The 14,392-nt window shown below is 42.2% G+C and overlaps 1 protein-coding gene and 2 long non-coding RNA genes across 5 annotated transcripts; 2 read left to right on the forward strand and 1 right to left on the reverse strand.

The window, feature by feature from the left end:
* Positions 1-105: 105 nt before the first annotated feature.
* On the forward strand, positions 106-3,864 carry LOC146692503 (uncharacterized). Of its 3 annotated transcripts, XR_014915220.1 has the most exons (4): positions 106-1,150; positions 1,870-1,969; positions 3,066-3,110; positions 3,669-3,864. It is a non-coding gene; the product is annotated as an uncharacterized LOC146692503 (long non-coding RNA). The 3 variants fall into 3 exon arrangements; XR_014915219.1 differs by having other exon boundaries at positions 3,066-3,864; XR_014915221.1 differs by lacking the exon at positions 1,870-1,969 and having other exon boundaries at positions 3,066-3,864.
* Positions 3,865-7,297: 3,433 nt separating this feature from the next.
* Positions 7,298-8,672, reverse strand: LOC146692504 (uncharacterized). Its single transcript, XR_014915222.1, has 2 exons — positions 8,411-8,672; positions 7,298-8,062 (listed from the first exon to the last, which is right to left on the reverse strand). It is a non-coding gene; the product is annotated as an uncharacterized LOC146692504 (long non-coding RNA).
* A 2-nt stretch (positions 8,673-8,674) lies between these two features.
* On the forward strand, positions 8,675-11,681 carry LOC146692505 (uncharacterized). Its single transcript, XM_085432609.1, has one exon. It carries the CDS (start codon positions 8,880-8,882, stop codon positions 11,259-11,261), a length of 2,382 nt encoding a protein of 793 aa, XP_085288735.1. The 5' UTR covers positions 8,675-8,879; the 3' UTR covers positions 11,262-11,681.
* Positions 11,682-14,392: the final 2,711 nt, after the last annotated feature.

The following is a 14,392-nucleotide window of genomic DNA, read 5'->3' on the forward strand; positions in this document are numbered from 1 at the left end:
ATCGCATTAGCAATGCAGTCAAAATAATTCTGCACTTTTCGGTCTAAATGCAAATCCATCCCCTTGAATTTGTCCAAGAGTAGATCCAACAAACATTTTTGGTGAGAATGAGGGCACTTTAAAAGTTTACCAAGCTTTGAAAGCACAGCCTGAATTAATGTCTCTAACCATCTTTCAAAGTCTAAGGTTTTTTCAGGTGGCTCACAGTCTACAGAAGATCTGTGATGCTGTATCTTTTTATATGACTCCGTTTGACTTACGTTTGTTAACGGTGGGATGCTGGCTTCATGTTCAACACAGGATTTCTGCTGCTGGGGATCTGGAATTGGATTGTTTTCTGCTTTTGCAGCACTGTGTTGGTCAGCATTTTGACAGCTTTCTTCTGTGTTAGCTGTTTCTTGGCTGTTAGCATCTATATTCTGTGCTGTATCAAACTCCTGCTCAGCAGAATCGTCCAAAAATTTCACACATGACAAAACCGTTTTGCCAGTAGTGGTGTGGACAGAACAGTTTTCATGTACAGGGGAGTTCTGGGAAGACCTCAGTGGTGATACTGCTACTGACTGTGCACACAGGTCCATTGCGTCCTCTACAAAACCTACAAGCCGCTTAGCAGTGAAGCAATCCGGATAGCCTGAGATAAGCTCTCCCCACTGCTTGATCGAAAAACTACTGAACAAGTTATTCAAGAGGGATACCAAAGCATGTACTGTAGAATTATCCCCATTGGTCTGAACTGTTTCATCATTTGTCATTGTGTTACAGTTCGAGCTTGCCATTTCACTTTTTTGTTTTTTATGTCTAAAATGTTGTTTTGTGTTAAACTCCGTGTTTGAACGTTTAAAGCGCTGCTGTCCCGCTGTGTGAATGCGTTTCAACTGAACAGCCAGGTCTATATATAAGGTCGGTTTAAGGTTTCTTTGTAACGTCACCTGACGTTTCTTTGTAACGTCACCTGACGTTTCTTTGTAACGTCACCAGTCAAAGGACTGGCCCGCCCCGTCATAACGAAAGGGGCGGGACAAATCTGTTGCTTAGCAACTGAAAAAAAGGCACACCGCGCTGAATGCTACATCCGGCCTGCGACGGTACACCGCCTCCGCACCACCGTTTAAACATGAAGTGTGGATGTTAGAAGATCCCAAATATGGTGAGCTACTGGGAAATTACTCACGTTTTTGTTCTTGAGAGTGAGCGATAATAAGCGACATTTTATTGAGAAATTACAGTAGTCTGTCTACAAAAACTACAAAAATGACCTAAATAAGACAGAAGTACACATTCATTTTTATCGTTTTGTCAACAACAGGGCGCATGAGGTTTGTTCAGTATTTGTTGTGTCTACAAGGCTCAGGCGCCCCCATGAAGTGTCTTATTTGTATAGTTGAAAGCATTATAAAGGAACGCAAAACTAAATTACATATAATTATAATTCTTGGCACTTTCTGGTGTGTGTGAGTTAGTGTTTCTCTTTTATGATTTGTGGGTCCAGCATCAAATTCAGAATCCTTCCCATCACACATGAGGTCTTGAATAATCATCTTATTTTAAAGACCTCGTAGTTTGATAGTTTGCTCTCAGACTGTGGGCTTCCTTGTGGTTTTTAGGATATTTAGAAGTAGAAGGGGATCATCCTTCTGTGGAACCAGCTCCCAGTTTGAATGCAGGAGACGGACACTATCTCTACTTTTAAGATTAAGTTTCAAAGTTACCTTTTTGCCAACGCATATAGCTAGGGCTGAATCAGGTGACCATGAATCCTCCCTTAGTTACCCTGGGACTACCCTGCTGGGGGATTCCCACCATGTGTTTATACACCTCTCTGCATTCAATAATTAGTTCTTGTTCATCTCTGGCTCTCGTCCACAGTGTGTCTTTTGTCCCCTTTTTCGTCTCCTCATCCCCAAAGGGTCGCAGCGGGCCGCCCCTCCCTGACCGTGGTTCTGCCAGAGGGTGCTTCCTGTTAAAAGTGAGTTGTTCCTTCCCACTGTATTGAGGTTTTTTCTTTTTAATTGTAGACTTTCTACCTTACAATCTATACCACCTCGAGGAGACTGTTGTTGTGATTCAGCTCTGCATAAATACAATTAAATCGAATTAAGTGGGTTCAGCTGTTTTGTGAAATAAATGTGAGTGACATGGTAAGTAATAGCCTGCATGTAACTCATGGTAAGAAGAGCAATATCGCCCCCTCCTGGTTCAACCTTTTTTTCTTTGCAGTAATCTTTCCAATAATAATACATATGCACTAACCTCATGCTTGCTGTTAACAATAGCCTAAAGACACAAAATCAAGTTTAGTTTTTTCCTTAAGTTTATGTTTTTTTTTATATGGTTGGCATTTATTTTGTTTCTTTTTAATAATTATATTGATTCTATTGATTGTTTGCCAAGCACTGAGGTCTCTGCTTAGACTGTGCTACTGGGATCACTGATTTAAAAATGAGGCAAAAGCACCAAAGTTGTGCTCAAAAATAGTACAGTGAGCTACAAGCTGTTGCTGTAGTAATTCTAACACACTTATTGTTTTTAAATACATACATGTTTAGTTCTTTTAAACCTAATTATTATTTTTTTTTTTTGCAAAAGTGTCACCTAAACACCCAAATATACGTAATTCAAAACTTACTTTAATTATTACCCATTTGGCTGGTAACATGGACCCAGTCTGATGGATAGTTACTGAACAGATAGTCTTTTCTTTAAAGGCTGCATTCAGAGCAAATCATTGTAAAAACAAGACAAGTCAATAAAAAACAAGTAATAACTATAATACTAAACTACAATAGAGAGAAAATCCAGTAAATATAATTATATTATGTAAAAAATATACAAATATTTACCTCTAATTTAAAAAGACATTACAAGGGTACTAGTTTCATTTTAATCTAAACATAATCTAAATTGACACTAAATCAGTTTAAATATTACAGCTGAAGGTGATTTTAATAAATGTACTGCTGCTTGACTTTGTTTTACTACTGCAGTATAATTTATCATGTACAAAAGCTCCAAATGTTGTTTCTCTGACTTAATGTTCTGATGACGTTTGTGTTACTTTGCAGGAAATAGTCAGGACCCAGATGAACCTGTGCTGGAATTCAGTGTGGGTGAGTAATATGAGCATTTATGAAGGCTGTCCATGACCTGTAATTAAATTTAGCGTCATTAGTGCCACTCATTGCAAGTGACAGTGCACATGCTTTCAGCATGGAGTCTGCTCTTATGGTAGCAAAATAAATTCAGAAAATCTCCATCAAAAAGCAGCTCAGCAGCAGAAATATATATGGTCAGCTGGTTGTGAGTTAATGAGCATGTGAAATCAGTGTGAACATTTTGAAACAACAACTCTCCAACCTCGTAATTGTAAGACTGCCTGTGCAGCCACAGGAGCCTTCAGAGAGTCTTCCTGCTTGTCTCTTGGGTTGATTTGCTCGTGTTTTCTCACCCAGTCAATGACTGTAAAAGGGCTGGACTAATTGGAGGCAGGTGTAATTGATTGCACTGATATGCTAGTCTACTTATAGCCCACATTACAAACACTGCTGTGTTATTTTGTCTCTCAGTGCAGGTATGTAATGTGACAAAACCTCTAATGATCTGATATGTTTGGGATGGATGGGCTGTGAATTATATAGTGAATTGTCTTATTTTGTCGCTCTGTGCAGGCTTTCTACTTACAGGGTGGTGGGTCTCAGAGGACAATTGCTACCCCTGTTGAAGTGAACAACGTGTGGAGTGCAACTGGCTTTGTGGCATAGCTGGCTCTGGCCTTGGACTGTGTGTTTTTACTTTGTACCTAAATGGGACACTGGACTTTTAACTACTATTCATTGTGTTTATAAATAAAATTTTAGAATTTTATTGACTGTCATCTTTTTGCCCACGGTTGGTCAGACCTAGAATCTCTTTGTGTGTGTGTGTGTGTGTGTGTAACATCAACAGGGTTTTGCATAAAAGAGTGTGAGCAGGTCAAAAGGTCAATTCATTTATTGTAGTTTTATGGCAGCACCCTCTAGTGGCCTTGAAGCAAACAGTCTCCTAACTAAGCCATGGCATCTCTGGTCTCTCCTACTTTTGTGTGCTCTGCTGGAGGAGCAGCATTGGATCTAGTGATACTGAGTAAGCTGATTAGGACAGGCCTGGAGAAATGTGGTTTGCATGAAGTATCAGGAAAAAAACAACCTTGTATTGTAAAATAATAATACACGAATAATAAATACTTTTCATGACATTCAGATTTCTGGACTCACGAGTTCATAGAACATTAATGTTACGAAACATTGAGAAGTCTTAAAACTACATTGTATACTTATTATTTATTTACTTTAATCAGATTTGACTGGTATTTTTAAACATTAAGTTTTTGTTCCTTCAACTATTGTATTTAAGCTTATGACTCACTCACAGTATGTTTATATAACTGCCTAAAAAACGGTGAGGATGTGGCCGCAGTGGCTGAGAAGCAAGAACTTTGCTTTGTCTTTTTTTTTTTTTTTTAAATTGGGAAGCATAAATGAACATACCAGAAAACCCTGCACGAAGGAGCCATATTTGTTTTTTGTGTGTGCATAAGATGAAGCTTTAGTATTATTACACATATGATAAGGATGTTAGCATGCAACACACAAACTCAAGTGGTGTTGCCAAGATAGTTGCTGACTGGCAAGAAACTTCTAGAAGAAATCTGGTGACAGTCCAAAGCACAAATGAACATGTTTAATACTCGTGCAAGACCCTGTGGGAAGGTGCCAGATTGCTGTATTTTGTGTGAATCAGGAAAAGTGCACGGTGATGACTAAAGCTTATAAAACATCTCTCTCCTTATGTGTGCATATATGAGAAAGAAAATTCTGCCAAAGCAACTTTAGCTTCTTGCAAGCATCAGTACACAAAGGATGCTAACACAAAGCTAGCCAAGAACCAAGAGTGATTTTAAAGTTGAACGTATGCCGACCCCAGCAGCCAAAGGGAGCTCCGGGGAGAGCTTCTTGGGGTCCAGTGATGTGTCCTGAAGAGACGACATGAGCTCTCCCTCCTGTAGGCCCACCCCAGCAGTATGTGCTGTCTGTCTCATTCCGAGTTAACTGCTACTCCTCTACATCTAAACGAGCCAGTTGAGGAGGTTCAGGCATCTGACAAGGGTGCCTCTTGAACGCCTCCTGGGTGAGATGTTCCAGGCATGTCCCACCAGGACAGACAGGACACATCCAGGACATGTTGGGGAGATCACAGCACTCAGCAGAGAATGCCTCAGTGTCCCCCAAATAATGGAGGAGCTGGCTCGGGAGAGTAAGGTCTGGGTCTTCTCTGCTTATGCTACTGCCACCGAAACTGGACACCAGATAAGCTCAGAAAAATGAACAACCTGTTTAAATAAAGGTTAATTTAAAAAAAATGTTTGTCATTAGCTAGTCTGTGTACATGTACTTCTTCTCCAGTGTTGAAAATGTTAAACTCACAACCTGCACATTTTCTGGTTGCATCATCAAATAAATACCCCCAAAAGTAGTCTGAGTACTTTTACACTGGTTTTATGCTGCGATATTTTCAAAGTCTTTCACTGAACACATTCAGTCACACATTGTTCATCATTTATTGGAAGTTTATTGTTTAATGTCCTGTCTAAATAACTTCAGTCACCATTTGTATTCATTAATGAATAACTGACTTCCAATATTAAAAGAAATAGAAACTGTTGTGCTGTTGTTCACGTAGAAGGGCCTGCTGCTGGATGTCCAGACTTTGTGCGTCAGCAGGAGGGTCAGGGTACAGGGTTCGAACCTCCTCATGAGATGTCGTATCTGCTGGATAAAAGCAAGCTACATCACATCTGGGATTGTCCTAGAGCTGCCCTACAGTAACAATCAACTGACTAATATATGAAATACTTGCAGTAGCACAATAATAAACACAAAGCAAAAAAGTGTTTAGTGAAGATAAAAAACCCCATCAAAGTTTTAGTTTGGATAAAGGGAGACAGAGCACCAATCTAAACAAGTCTAAACCATCTGGCACCTCCACACTTGTAAGAACAGCATGACCAAAGTGATTGTAGGAGGAAACAACCTTGACTTCCTTTACATAGCTTAGTACTGAGAATAAAAGAAAAGCATGATTAGAATTATTTGTGCTTCTTCTTCTTTCGGCTGCTCCCTTTAGAGGTCGCTACAGTGGATCATCCGCCTCCATCTCTCTATTTCTAGCATCCTCCTCAGTCACACCAACCCCCTGCATGTCCACCTTCACTACATCCACAAATCCTTTCTGTGGTTGTCTGAAAACATCATCCACGGAGACTCTTGCCTGATCTCATCTGTCAGCCTCTCCATCACCAGTGCAAACAAGAAGGGGCTCAGAGCCTCTCTCTGATGTAATCTCAACCCATCACATACTTCTCTGCCCCTCAGGACTTTCTTATGCAGCACCACAGTTACTCTCTTCGCACCTTATCATAGCCTTCACTCCTACCCTCTCTATGCCTCCCGTCTCCATCCTCTTCAGAGTTGCCTCACTTCCTTCTCTAATTCAATTTTCGTCCAAAGTACTCCTTCTCCCTTCTCAACACACTTTCTTCACATTAGCACATTTCCATCTCTATACTTGGTTACTCTCTTCCAGCACAATTTATGTGCCTTGCCATTCATTAAAAATCATTTTCTCCTTAGTGTCCAGCCTCACATACAACTCACTACTCAGCTGTAACTTTATTAATCCCTCGGGAGGGGTCCTCTGGGGTTTTCACAAAGCTGAATAAACGTCAAACAGAAAACTGATTAAACAAAGTGTGAGACGGTGGAGAATTGACGCCAGCGCCCGGTTATATTTTAGACAGCAAGGAGCAGACGCAGTTTCACTCCACCGAGGGAGCTCGTGACGTACTACGCGGCTTTCTTTAGACCGCGAAGGCGGGTCCTCAGGTGGAAGCAGCCTCTGAATTTGGACACCCCCGCTGTTTCCGGCCAGCCAATAATAACGGTGACATTTAACGTATTTTGTCGAATAAATAAACACTGTAAAATATATTTGCCCCCCCCCCCCCCCCCCCCCCAACAGCCCTTTGAATGTTGGCAAGTATGAACCGTCTGCTCGGTGTTTCCTAAAACGTTAAAGCACGTTTGGCTTCACACTGACAAACAGACCCAGCTTCGGCACAAACCTAAACTAATATGACACCGGAGCGGAAAGGCTGATTATGTTTCCAAGATGGTTTGTGTTTTTTAAAAGGAAGGAAACCTTCCTCAAAGCGGGCAGAGCAGTGGAGCCGCCGAGGGAAAAGCACACGATACAAAAACTGTAGAATTAAAAATATAATTTATTATGTTTAAATAGTTAAAAATATAAAATGAATTAAAACAACCTTGGCCAAGGGAAGACACAATAAAAATCAATAACACACAACATTAGAAGTCCAGTGGAATCCACCACGGCCTAAAAGTCACAGAAAACTAAGAGGTCCAGCGTAGTATTAAAAGAGGGAAACCCAGCGGAGTCCTCGCCTTCCTCCCCGCATTCCACGTCCTGGTGCACTGAAGAAAGGGAGGGAGCGGCAGTCACTATTCCTTTGGCAGTTTACTTTATAAAAAGGATAAGTCAAAGACTTACCCGGGTGGGCAGAGCTCTCAACTCCGCCCGCCGCTTCCTCAAACTGCAATCGGCACCGCGGTCTCACTGCTTCTGTTCTCCCGCAGTGCACGAGCTGGCTCTTGTCGTTATTGCCACCAGACTGCCGCTACGCGTCCCTAGTCGCTGGTCATCTGCCTTTTTTTCCTCTGATCGTTTCCCCTTTCCAGTCGCTGGTAATCTCTCTTCCCAGTCGCTGGTCGTCTGCTCCATCTGATCATCTCTACTCTCTGATCGTCTCTCGCTCTCCCCTCTGATCGTCTGTGTCTTTCCTCTGTCTGTCTCGCATTCTCCGTGTTACATTTTTGTTGAACACCGGCTCCAAACCTCTTATGTGTCCTTGAGCACTCTGTAAATTACCTTTTCTTTTCTCTCAGGTGTGTCCAATTAGTAAAAACGGGGGGAAAGGCGGAGTCTCTCCAGGACAATTTGCCGGCAACTAAAAACATGCAAACTAAATAAAACACTGCACAAAATACATGCAATATAAAAAATAAATATATACACTTCACATAAAAATACAGCACAGCAAAACAACGTCCGTCTTCCCTGGATGACACTAACTAACCGACCAAAGAGCCGCGTTAAGTGGCGATATCACTAACGTCACGTAACTTAGCCGAAGGTTAGCTAAATTTGACTTTGTAAGACTTTTTCATTACGCTAACATTTGTGATATGACTGCACTATGCTGCTGTTGTTGACTCCACTTAATTCTACAATTCTTTCATTATGCTAACATGTGTCCTGGTGTATATATGAAGTGGGATAAAAACCCAGAACTAACTTTTAAGAGTTTATTTCTTCTCCGCTTCGACCGTCGGCCATTTCCCCAAAACGTCCTCCAACCTATGATTCCAATGAATCCTGGTGGGTCAGGAACTGCTTTTAAGCATCTTGTAATCGTCGTTCCAACACAGCGTGTTTGTTTTGATTCGTAGACCCCGAAAATGGTGCCGGGCTCCCACAATGCATTGCGGCGTGCCGTCAACTCCAAAGCGTCATTCAAATCTGTGAGCGCGCAAGGAACGCCGCCTCTCCACGTGCGTTTCTTGTGACGTCACTGGCAGATCAAAGGCGTTCGCGCTGGTCTGTCAGTAACGTCACAGACAACCGAGCCTATAAATAACGGCTCTCAGACAGAAAAATCAGAACTCGATGCTCATGTGTTTGCAAAACGTTCAGCAGTCGGCGCTCTGTAATACAAGAAAATTCTCACACGCTCAAACGGAGAAAATCTAATTTGTGACACAACAATGGAAACCATCAACGAAAATTCAATCGTGGTCACACCAGACCAGATTATCCCGCCAATCAACAGGTGCTTTGAAAGGCTCTCTGAAGTTCAGTGGAGCATTATAGAAAATGGAAAATGCGACTCCAGCGTCCATGCCGTGCTCGCTGATATGATTTCTGAAATCATTCAGATCGCCTCTGCCAGCATCCTGAGGATTGCCCTTTCTGTTATTCAGGAACCCATGATAAGGGAAGAGTTTATGGATGAGGGGAAAATAAGGGTGTCCCTCGGAGACTCGATCTCAGCTGCCATCGCCGGCGCTCTTAATGTCTCAAAACAGCAAGATAAGAGCGCTGACAAGCTGACGCTGATGGTTGAGGAAGAGATCTCAGAAAAGGTCAGCTCAACCATTGCACTGATTGAAAAAAGCCCCGATTTCCCAGTAGACCCTGCCGTTTATGTTAGCGGCAAATTTAGTAGTATTAAGAAACTACACCGCATGGTTTGTTGCGCTGCCTCATGCCTGAAAAGGTATGCAGCATGTAAGCTGCGCTGCCAGTGTGGGACAAATGGGTCTCATTCCAGTACAGAACGTACTGGTTCAAAAATATCAGTGAAATCAGCAATCGCAGAGATTTCTGTTATTCTGTCAACAAGGAGCTCAGATGGAGAGATGACAGGAAAAGATAAAGATGAGCTCCCAGAAGAATCACAAAGCCATATAAAACCCACTGCAGAAACACAAAGTATCCAGGCTCCAACCCCAGTAGAAATGGTTGCAGTTGACATCGTAGGTGAGATACTTGCTAACATGGATTCAAGCAGTGAAGAGCTCTGTGAGAAATGTAACTTACCCAAACCTGCCTTTAATGCAGGCTTAATTATCCACAAGGTGAGACACTTCTTCTCCAAATGTGTGCCATCCACCTCACACGCCAGGCTCAAAGCACGCAAACACAACTTTTCCATGTTTGCAAAAAAACAATTTGAAAAAATGAAAACAGAGCTGAAAAAAAGAATAAAGGCAAACAGGAAACATTTTGTTTGTCTACAAAACATTTGCAATCACCCCAAGAAGGAAACTGCGCCCTCCAATGAAAGTATAGTTTTCATTCTCCCAGGGTCAGTACCTGAAACGGCTGCTCCCCAGAGTACAGAGGCTCATCGCTCCCCTTCTCCACATACGGCAAGCCTGGGAACCGCAATTAAACGTTCTTCTTCAGTCGACTTTAACGTCATTAGATCAGACGTTAATCAGTTATTTGACAAATTAACAAAGAAAGAAGAACTCTTCCTCATCGATAAGACCTTGGGGGACTTTAAAAATAGTGGGCATATCAGGAATTTTACGGAGGACTTAGTGGCAAACCTGTTTGATCTACTTACGGTGGATCGAGGCTATCAAATCCCCATACCTCTAATGGGTAGGTCCCTCTCAGACACGGTCATCTCCAGGACTCCGAAATCAGTACAGGGCTCAAAGCGTCGCATTTCTGCTGAAGTCCTCTATGTCCTCATAGATGACACAGTAGAAAGGTTTTTGCAGAAGCTTTTACTCTTCTGCAATGAAGAGAAAGATCAAATGATTCAAATGGACAAGATTTCTGGGGCCCTGGAAGACATCCACAACTTTATTAAAAGAGCACAGACCACAACACAGGAAAAAAGCCCTGATTCAGATGGCAGAGGAAAAGAATCTGGTGCATCACTTCCAACACCAAAACCTGGGAGCATTTCTCCAGATAAATGCTCTGTGGCATCTGACAAGTCCCCTCGAACGCCACAACCTGGGAGCATTTCTCCAGATAAATGCTCTGTGGCATCTGACAAGTCACCTCAAATGCCACAACCTGGGAGCATTTCTCCAGATAAATCATCTGGAGCCTTGAGCCTGAAACACTCTCTCAAAGATTCCTCCAAAATATCAGAGATGGATTCTGTGTCAGGTTCATCTTCTGATGTTGAGAAAATTTCCAATGACCTTGCGTTGCTCCTTATCATGAGAGTCATCTATAAATCTAAACCTGAGACCCAAAAGTTTGCTGCTCGGATCGCAACTACTACAAAAGAAATAGACACGGTCATCAACCGTCTGAGCAATCTAATGCAGCCTGAACTCAGCAGCACAGCGTCTGCCACAAGTCTGACAAATGACAAGACAAAGTTCATCAAGAAAATAGCCAAACGCCTCATCAAGGAGTTTGGCTCCCCAGACAATGTCTTAAAGGCTTTGATGGCAAATGATTCATCTTTTGATGAGGCTCTGATTAGACATCTAAAAATCACTCTCGGAGTCATCCCGGGTCCCCCAAAGACGTCCAAAATATCCAGGTTTTTTTCTGCGGTGGGAAAAACATTGCTAAAACCCTTCAGGTGGTTCACTAAAGCCAGAGATCATTAAAATGACCATTTTGGCTTTTCCCACTGCCCTGCTTCTTTTAAAATCTTGAAGCAGACTTTTAGCACCAAATCCTTTTTTTAAAAACATCACCATAAAATTTTGGGATCAGCCCTCAAATCCAAATTTTAGAACTGTAGTTCACGCCATCTCGTCTCCTTTTGATTTCCATCCCCCCAACCGGTCGCAGCGGATGGCCGTCCCTTCTGAGCCCGGTTCCGTTGGAAGTTTCTTCCTGTTAAAGGGAGTTTTTCTTCCCCACAGTCGCCTCGCGCTTGCTCAGAGGGGGATCATTTGATTGTTGGGGTTCTCTGTAGTACAGTAGGGCTTCGACCTTACAGTACAAACAGGGAGGAGACTTTGGCTTGATTTTTAAAATATCTAATTCGGCATGAAATAAAAAAAATCCAAATTAAAAATGCATTCCAAGTTTGTTTGTGTTTTTCTTCTGTTGTCAAATATGTAGAAAGTGTTACACGTGTGATTTTAGTCATTTTGCATCAGTTTGTAGCCGACGTGTCTGTTTGTGATCATCCTGCATCTGTTTTTGTCTGATTCGTGTCTTAGTTTGGTCAATTTACATCACTTTTGTGGCCCAATTTAGTTGTTTTGCATGTATTTGTGGCAAAATGTGTGGACGCTGTTTGACGTTGCTATGTTTTGTCTTAATGCTTCACTTTGGTTGTTTATGTATGTGCTCATTTTGATTCTAGATGTAGACTTGACATCTGAAAATTAGCACCTAGTCCACTTCGAACATTTTTTTTAGTCCAAATAAAAAAATTTGGACTAATAAAAGTCCAAATAAAAAAATGTTAATACATTTTTTTTTATTTCGCCAACCTTGTAGAGCAGTGGTTCCCAAACCTTTTTTGCTAGGCCCCCCTTTGTTTTACAAGAAAAATGTTCGCTAAAAAATATTATTAGCCAAAGCTTTCACTGGAAGTCAGTTACTGGTGTCAGGCCAGCTCCCACTTCTTCTTTTGTGTTACTTCTGCATATAAGTATACACAAAGAGACATTGAGACCTGAATCACAAATAAAAGCCACCTTCAAGATTAACAAACACTGTTTAAAGAGCTCCGTATAAACTTCTGTGTGCAACAAGGCCTCTGTAGCATCCAGACCACACTGATCTAGGTCTTCTTGGTAGAAGAAGGTGTTTCCTTTTTCCAGATGTTTAAATGCCAGCCTCCCCAGATTCAGAAGAAATTTCCTTTCAGTCATCTCACTTGTTTCATGTCCCCCCACATGTTTGTTCCCCTTCTTCATCTGAACCAACAAGAAGTGTGAGTACATGTCAGTCAGGGTCTTGGGCAGCTCTCCTCTCTGCTCTGTAGTCAACATGTGCTCCAGAACTGTAGCAGTGATCCAGCAGAAGACTGGGATTCTACACATGATGTGGAGGCTCCTGGATGTCTTCATGTGGGAGATGATTCTGGACAGCTCTTCATCACTGAATCTCCTCCTGAAGTACTCCTCCTTCTGGGCATCAGTGAAGCCTCGTACTTCTGTTACCCTGTCAACACGTCTAGGAGGGATCTGATTGGCTGCTGCAGGTCGGGGAGTTATCCAGACGAGAGCCGAGGGAAGCAGATTCCCCTGGATGAGGTTTGTCAGCAGCTGGCTGACTGATGACTTCTCTGTGACATCAGACAGCAGCTTCCCGTTGGTGAAATCCAATGATCCAAGTCTGCTTTCATCCAGGCCGTCAAAGATGAACAAAAGTTTACAGACAGCGAGCTTCTCTGCTGTGACCTTCTGTAATGTTGGATGGAAAACATGGAGCAGCTCCAGAAGACTGTACTGCTCGTCTCTGATCAGCGACGCTGTTGGTCAGAACCACTCTGATGGGTCTCTGTTGGTCAGGTAAGGCTTTAAAGGTGTCGTGACACCTGACTGTAATGTCATCAAGAGCCTCCATCTTGGAAGCTGTCTCCAGCTGCATCACCTCATGTTGGTTATGAACGTCTTCATTCTGTCCCTCTGTGATGTAGAGCTCAGTGTAGATCCTGTTCGGGAGGGTTCCACTTCCTGTATTATCAGTTTCTTCAGTCACACTTTCAAACCTCCTCCTCAGACTGATCTTATATTCTTCTAAAACCTCTTCCAGACTCGCATCTGCTGATTGACAACAAGAAACCAAAAAGAATGAAATGTCTTTAGTGTGTGAAACTGCATGAAAAACAGACTTTTATCTTTTGACGGGAGGGATGGGAATGGTGTTAAGCATTGTAAATTGTAAATAAGCTTCAGAAAATAGTGTAACATGACATTTTCGGCATTAAGTTATAACCAGTGTGTGACTTATTTAAAACATTTTGATTCATAATCAGAACCTTTTTTTGTCACAGCAGAGACAAGAAGCAACTGTTAAAAATGTTCCTAATGAGACATTTTAAGAGGAGGGAAAATCCCCCTCATACTGGCTTCACATCATTGGCTCCCTGTTAAATCCAGAGCTGAATTCAAAATGCTTCTCACATAAAAAGGGCCATAATAAAACAGCCCCATCTTATCTGAGAGGCCTCACAGTATCATATCAGATAGATGGAGCACTTTGCTCTCAGCCTGCAGGTTTTATCCTGCCCTCCTCCCCTCATTCCAACCAGTCGTGGTGGATGGCGGCCCGTCACTGAACCTGGTTCCGTCTCAGTGTTCGACTGTACAAAGAGAGAGTTTTTCTTTCTTAATGTCTCCAAGTCGTTGCTCGTAGGGAGTTGTCTGAGGCTTTATTACTGAGGCTTTACCTAACACTATAAAGTGCCTTAAGGTGGCTGTTGTGACTTGGTGCTATATGAATAAAATTTAAGCGATAGCAGAAAAGCAACAAAAACTGTTAACCCAAGAAAATAATGGAAGGAAATAGTTCTGAATATGCTTAATACGCGAATCCTCATCTTATATAGTTCATGTAATCTGCTACATGTAATTTCATTCAGTGTGATGTTATATGTAATCTGTGTGGGAAAAACGAGTTATTGTCGTCTTAGTGAGCTCTGTGGGTCAGACGTTTCTGGCTCTGTACGAAGAGAGGGCTCGTGAGCGCGCTCCATTTGTTCTCCATGTGATCCTTTACTCTCTCTGTGCTACTGCGTCTCTTTGCCTGCTGTGCTACACCCTGGGATTACTGT

Source organism: Copadichromis virginalis, linkage group LG15, assembly GCF_057382275.1.
Source record: "Copadichromis virginalis isolate Kocher_CV1m ecotype Utaka linkage group LG15, C_Virginalis_male_GT1.1, whole genome shotgun sequence".
In the NCBI taxonomy this organism is placed as follows: Eukaryota; Metazoa; Chordata; class Actinopteri; order Cichliformes; family Cichlidae; genus Copadichromis; species Copadichromis virginalis.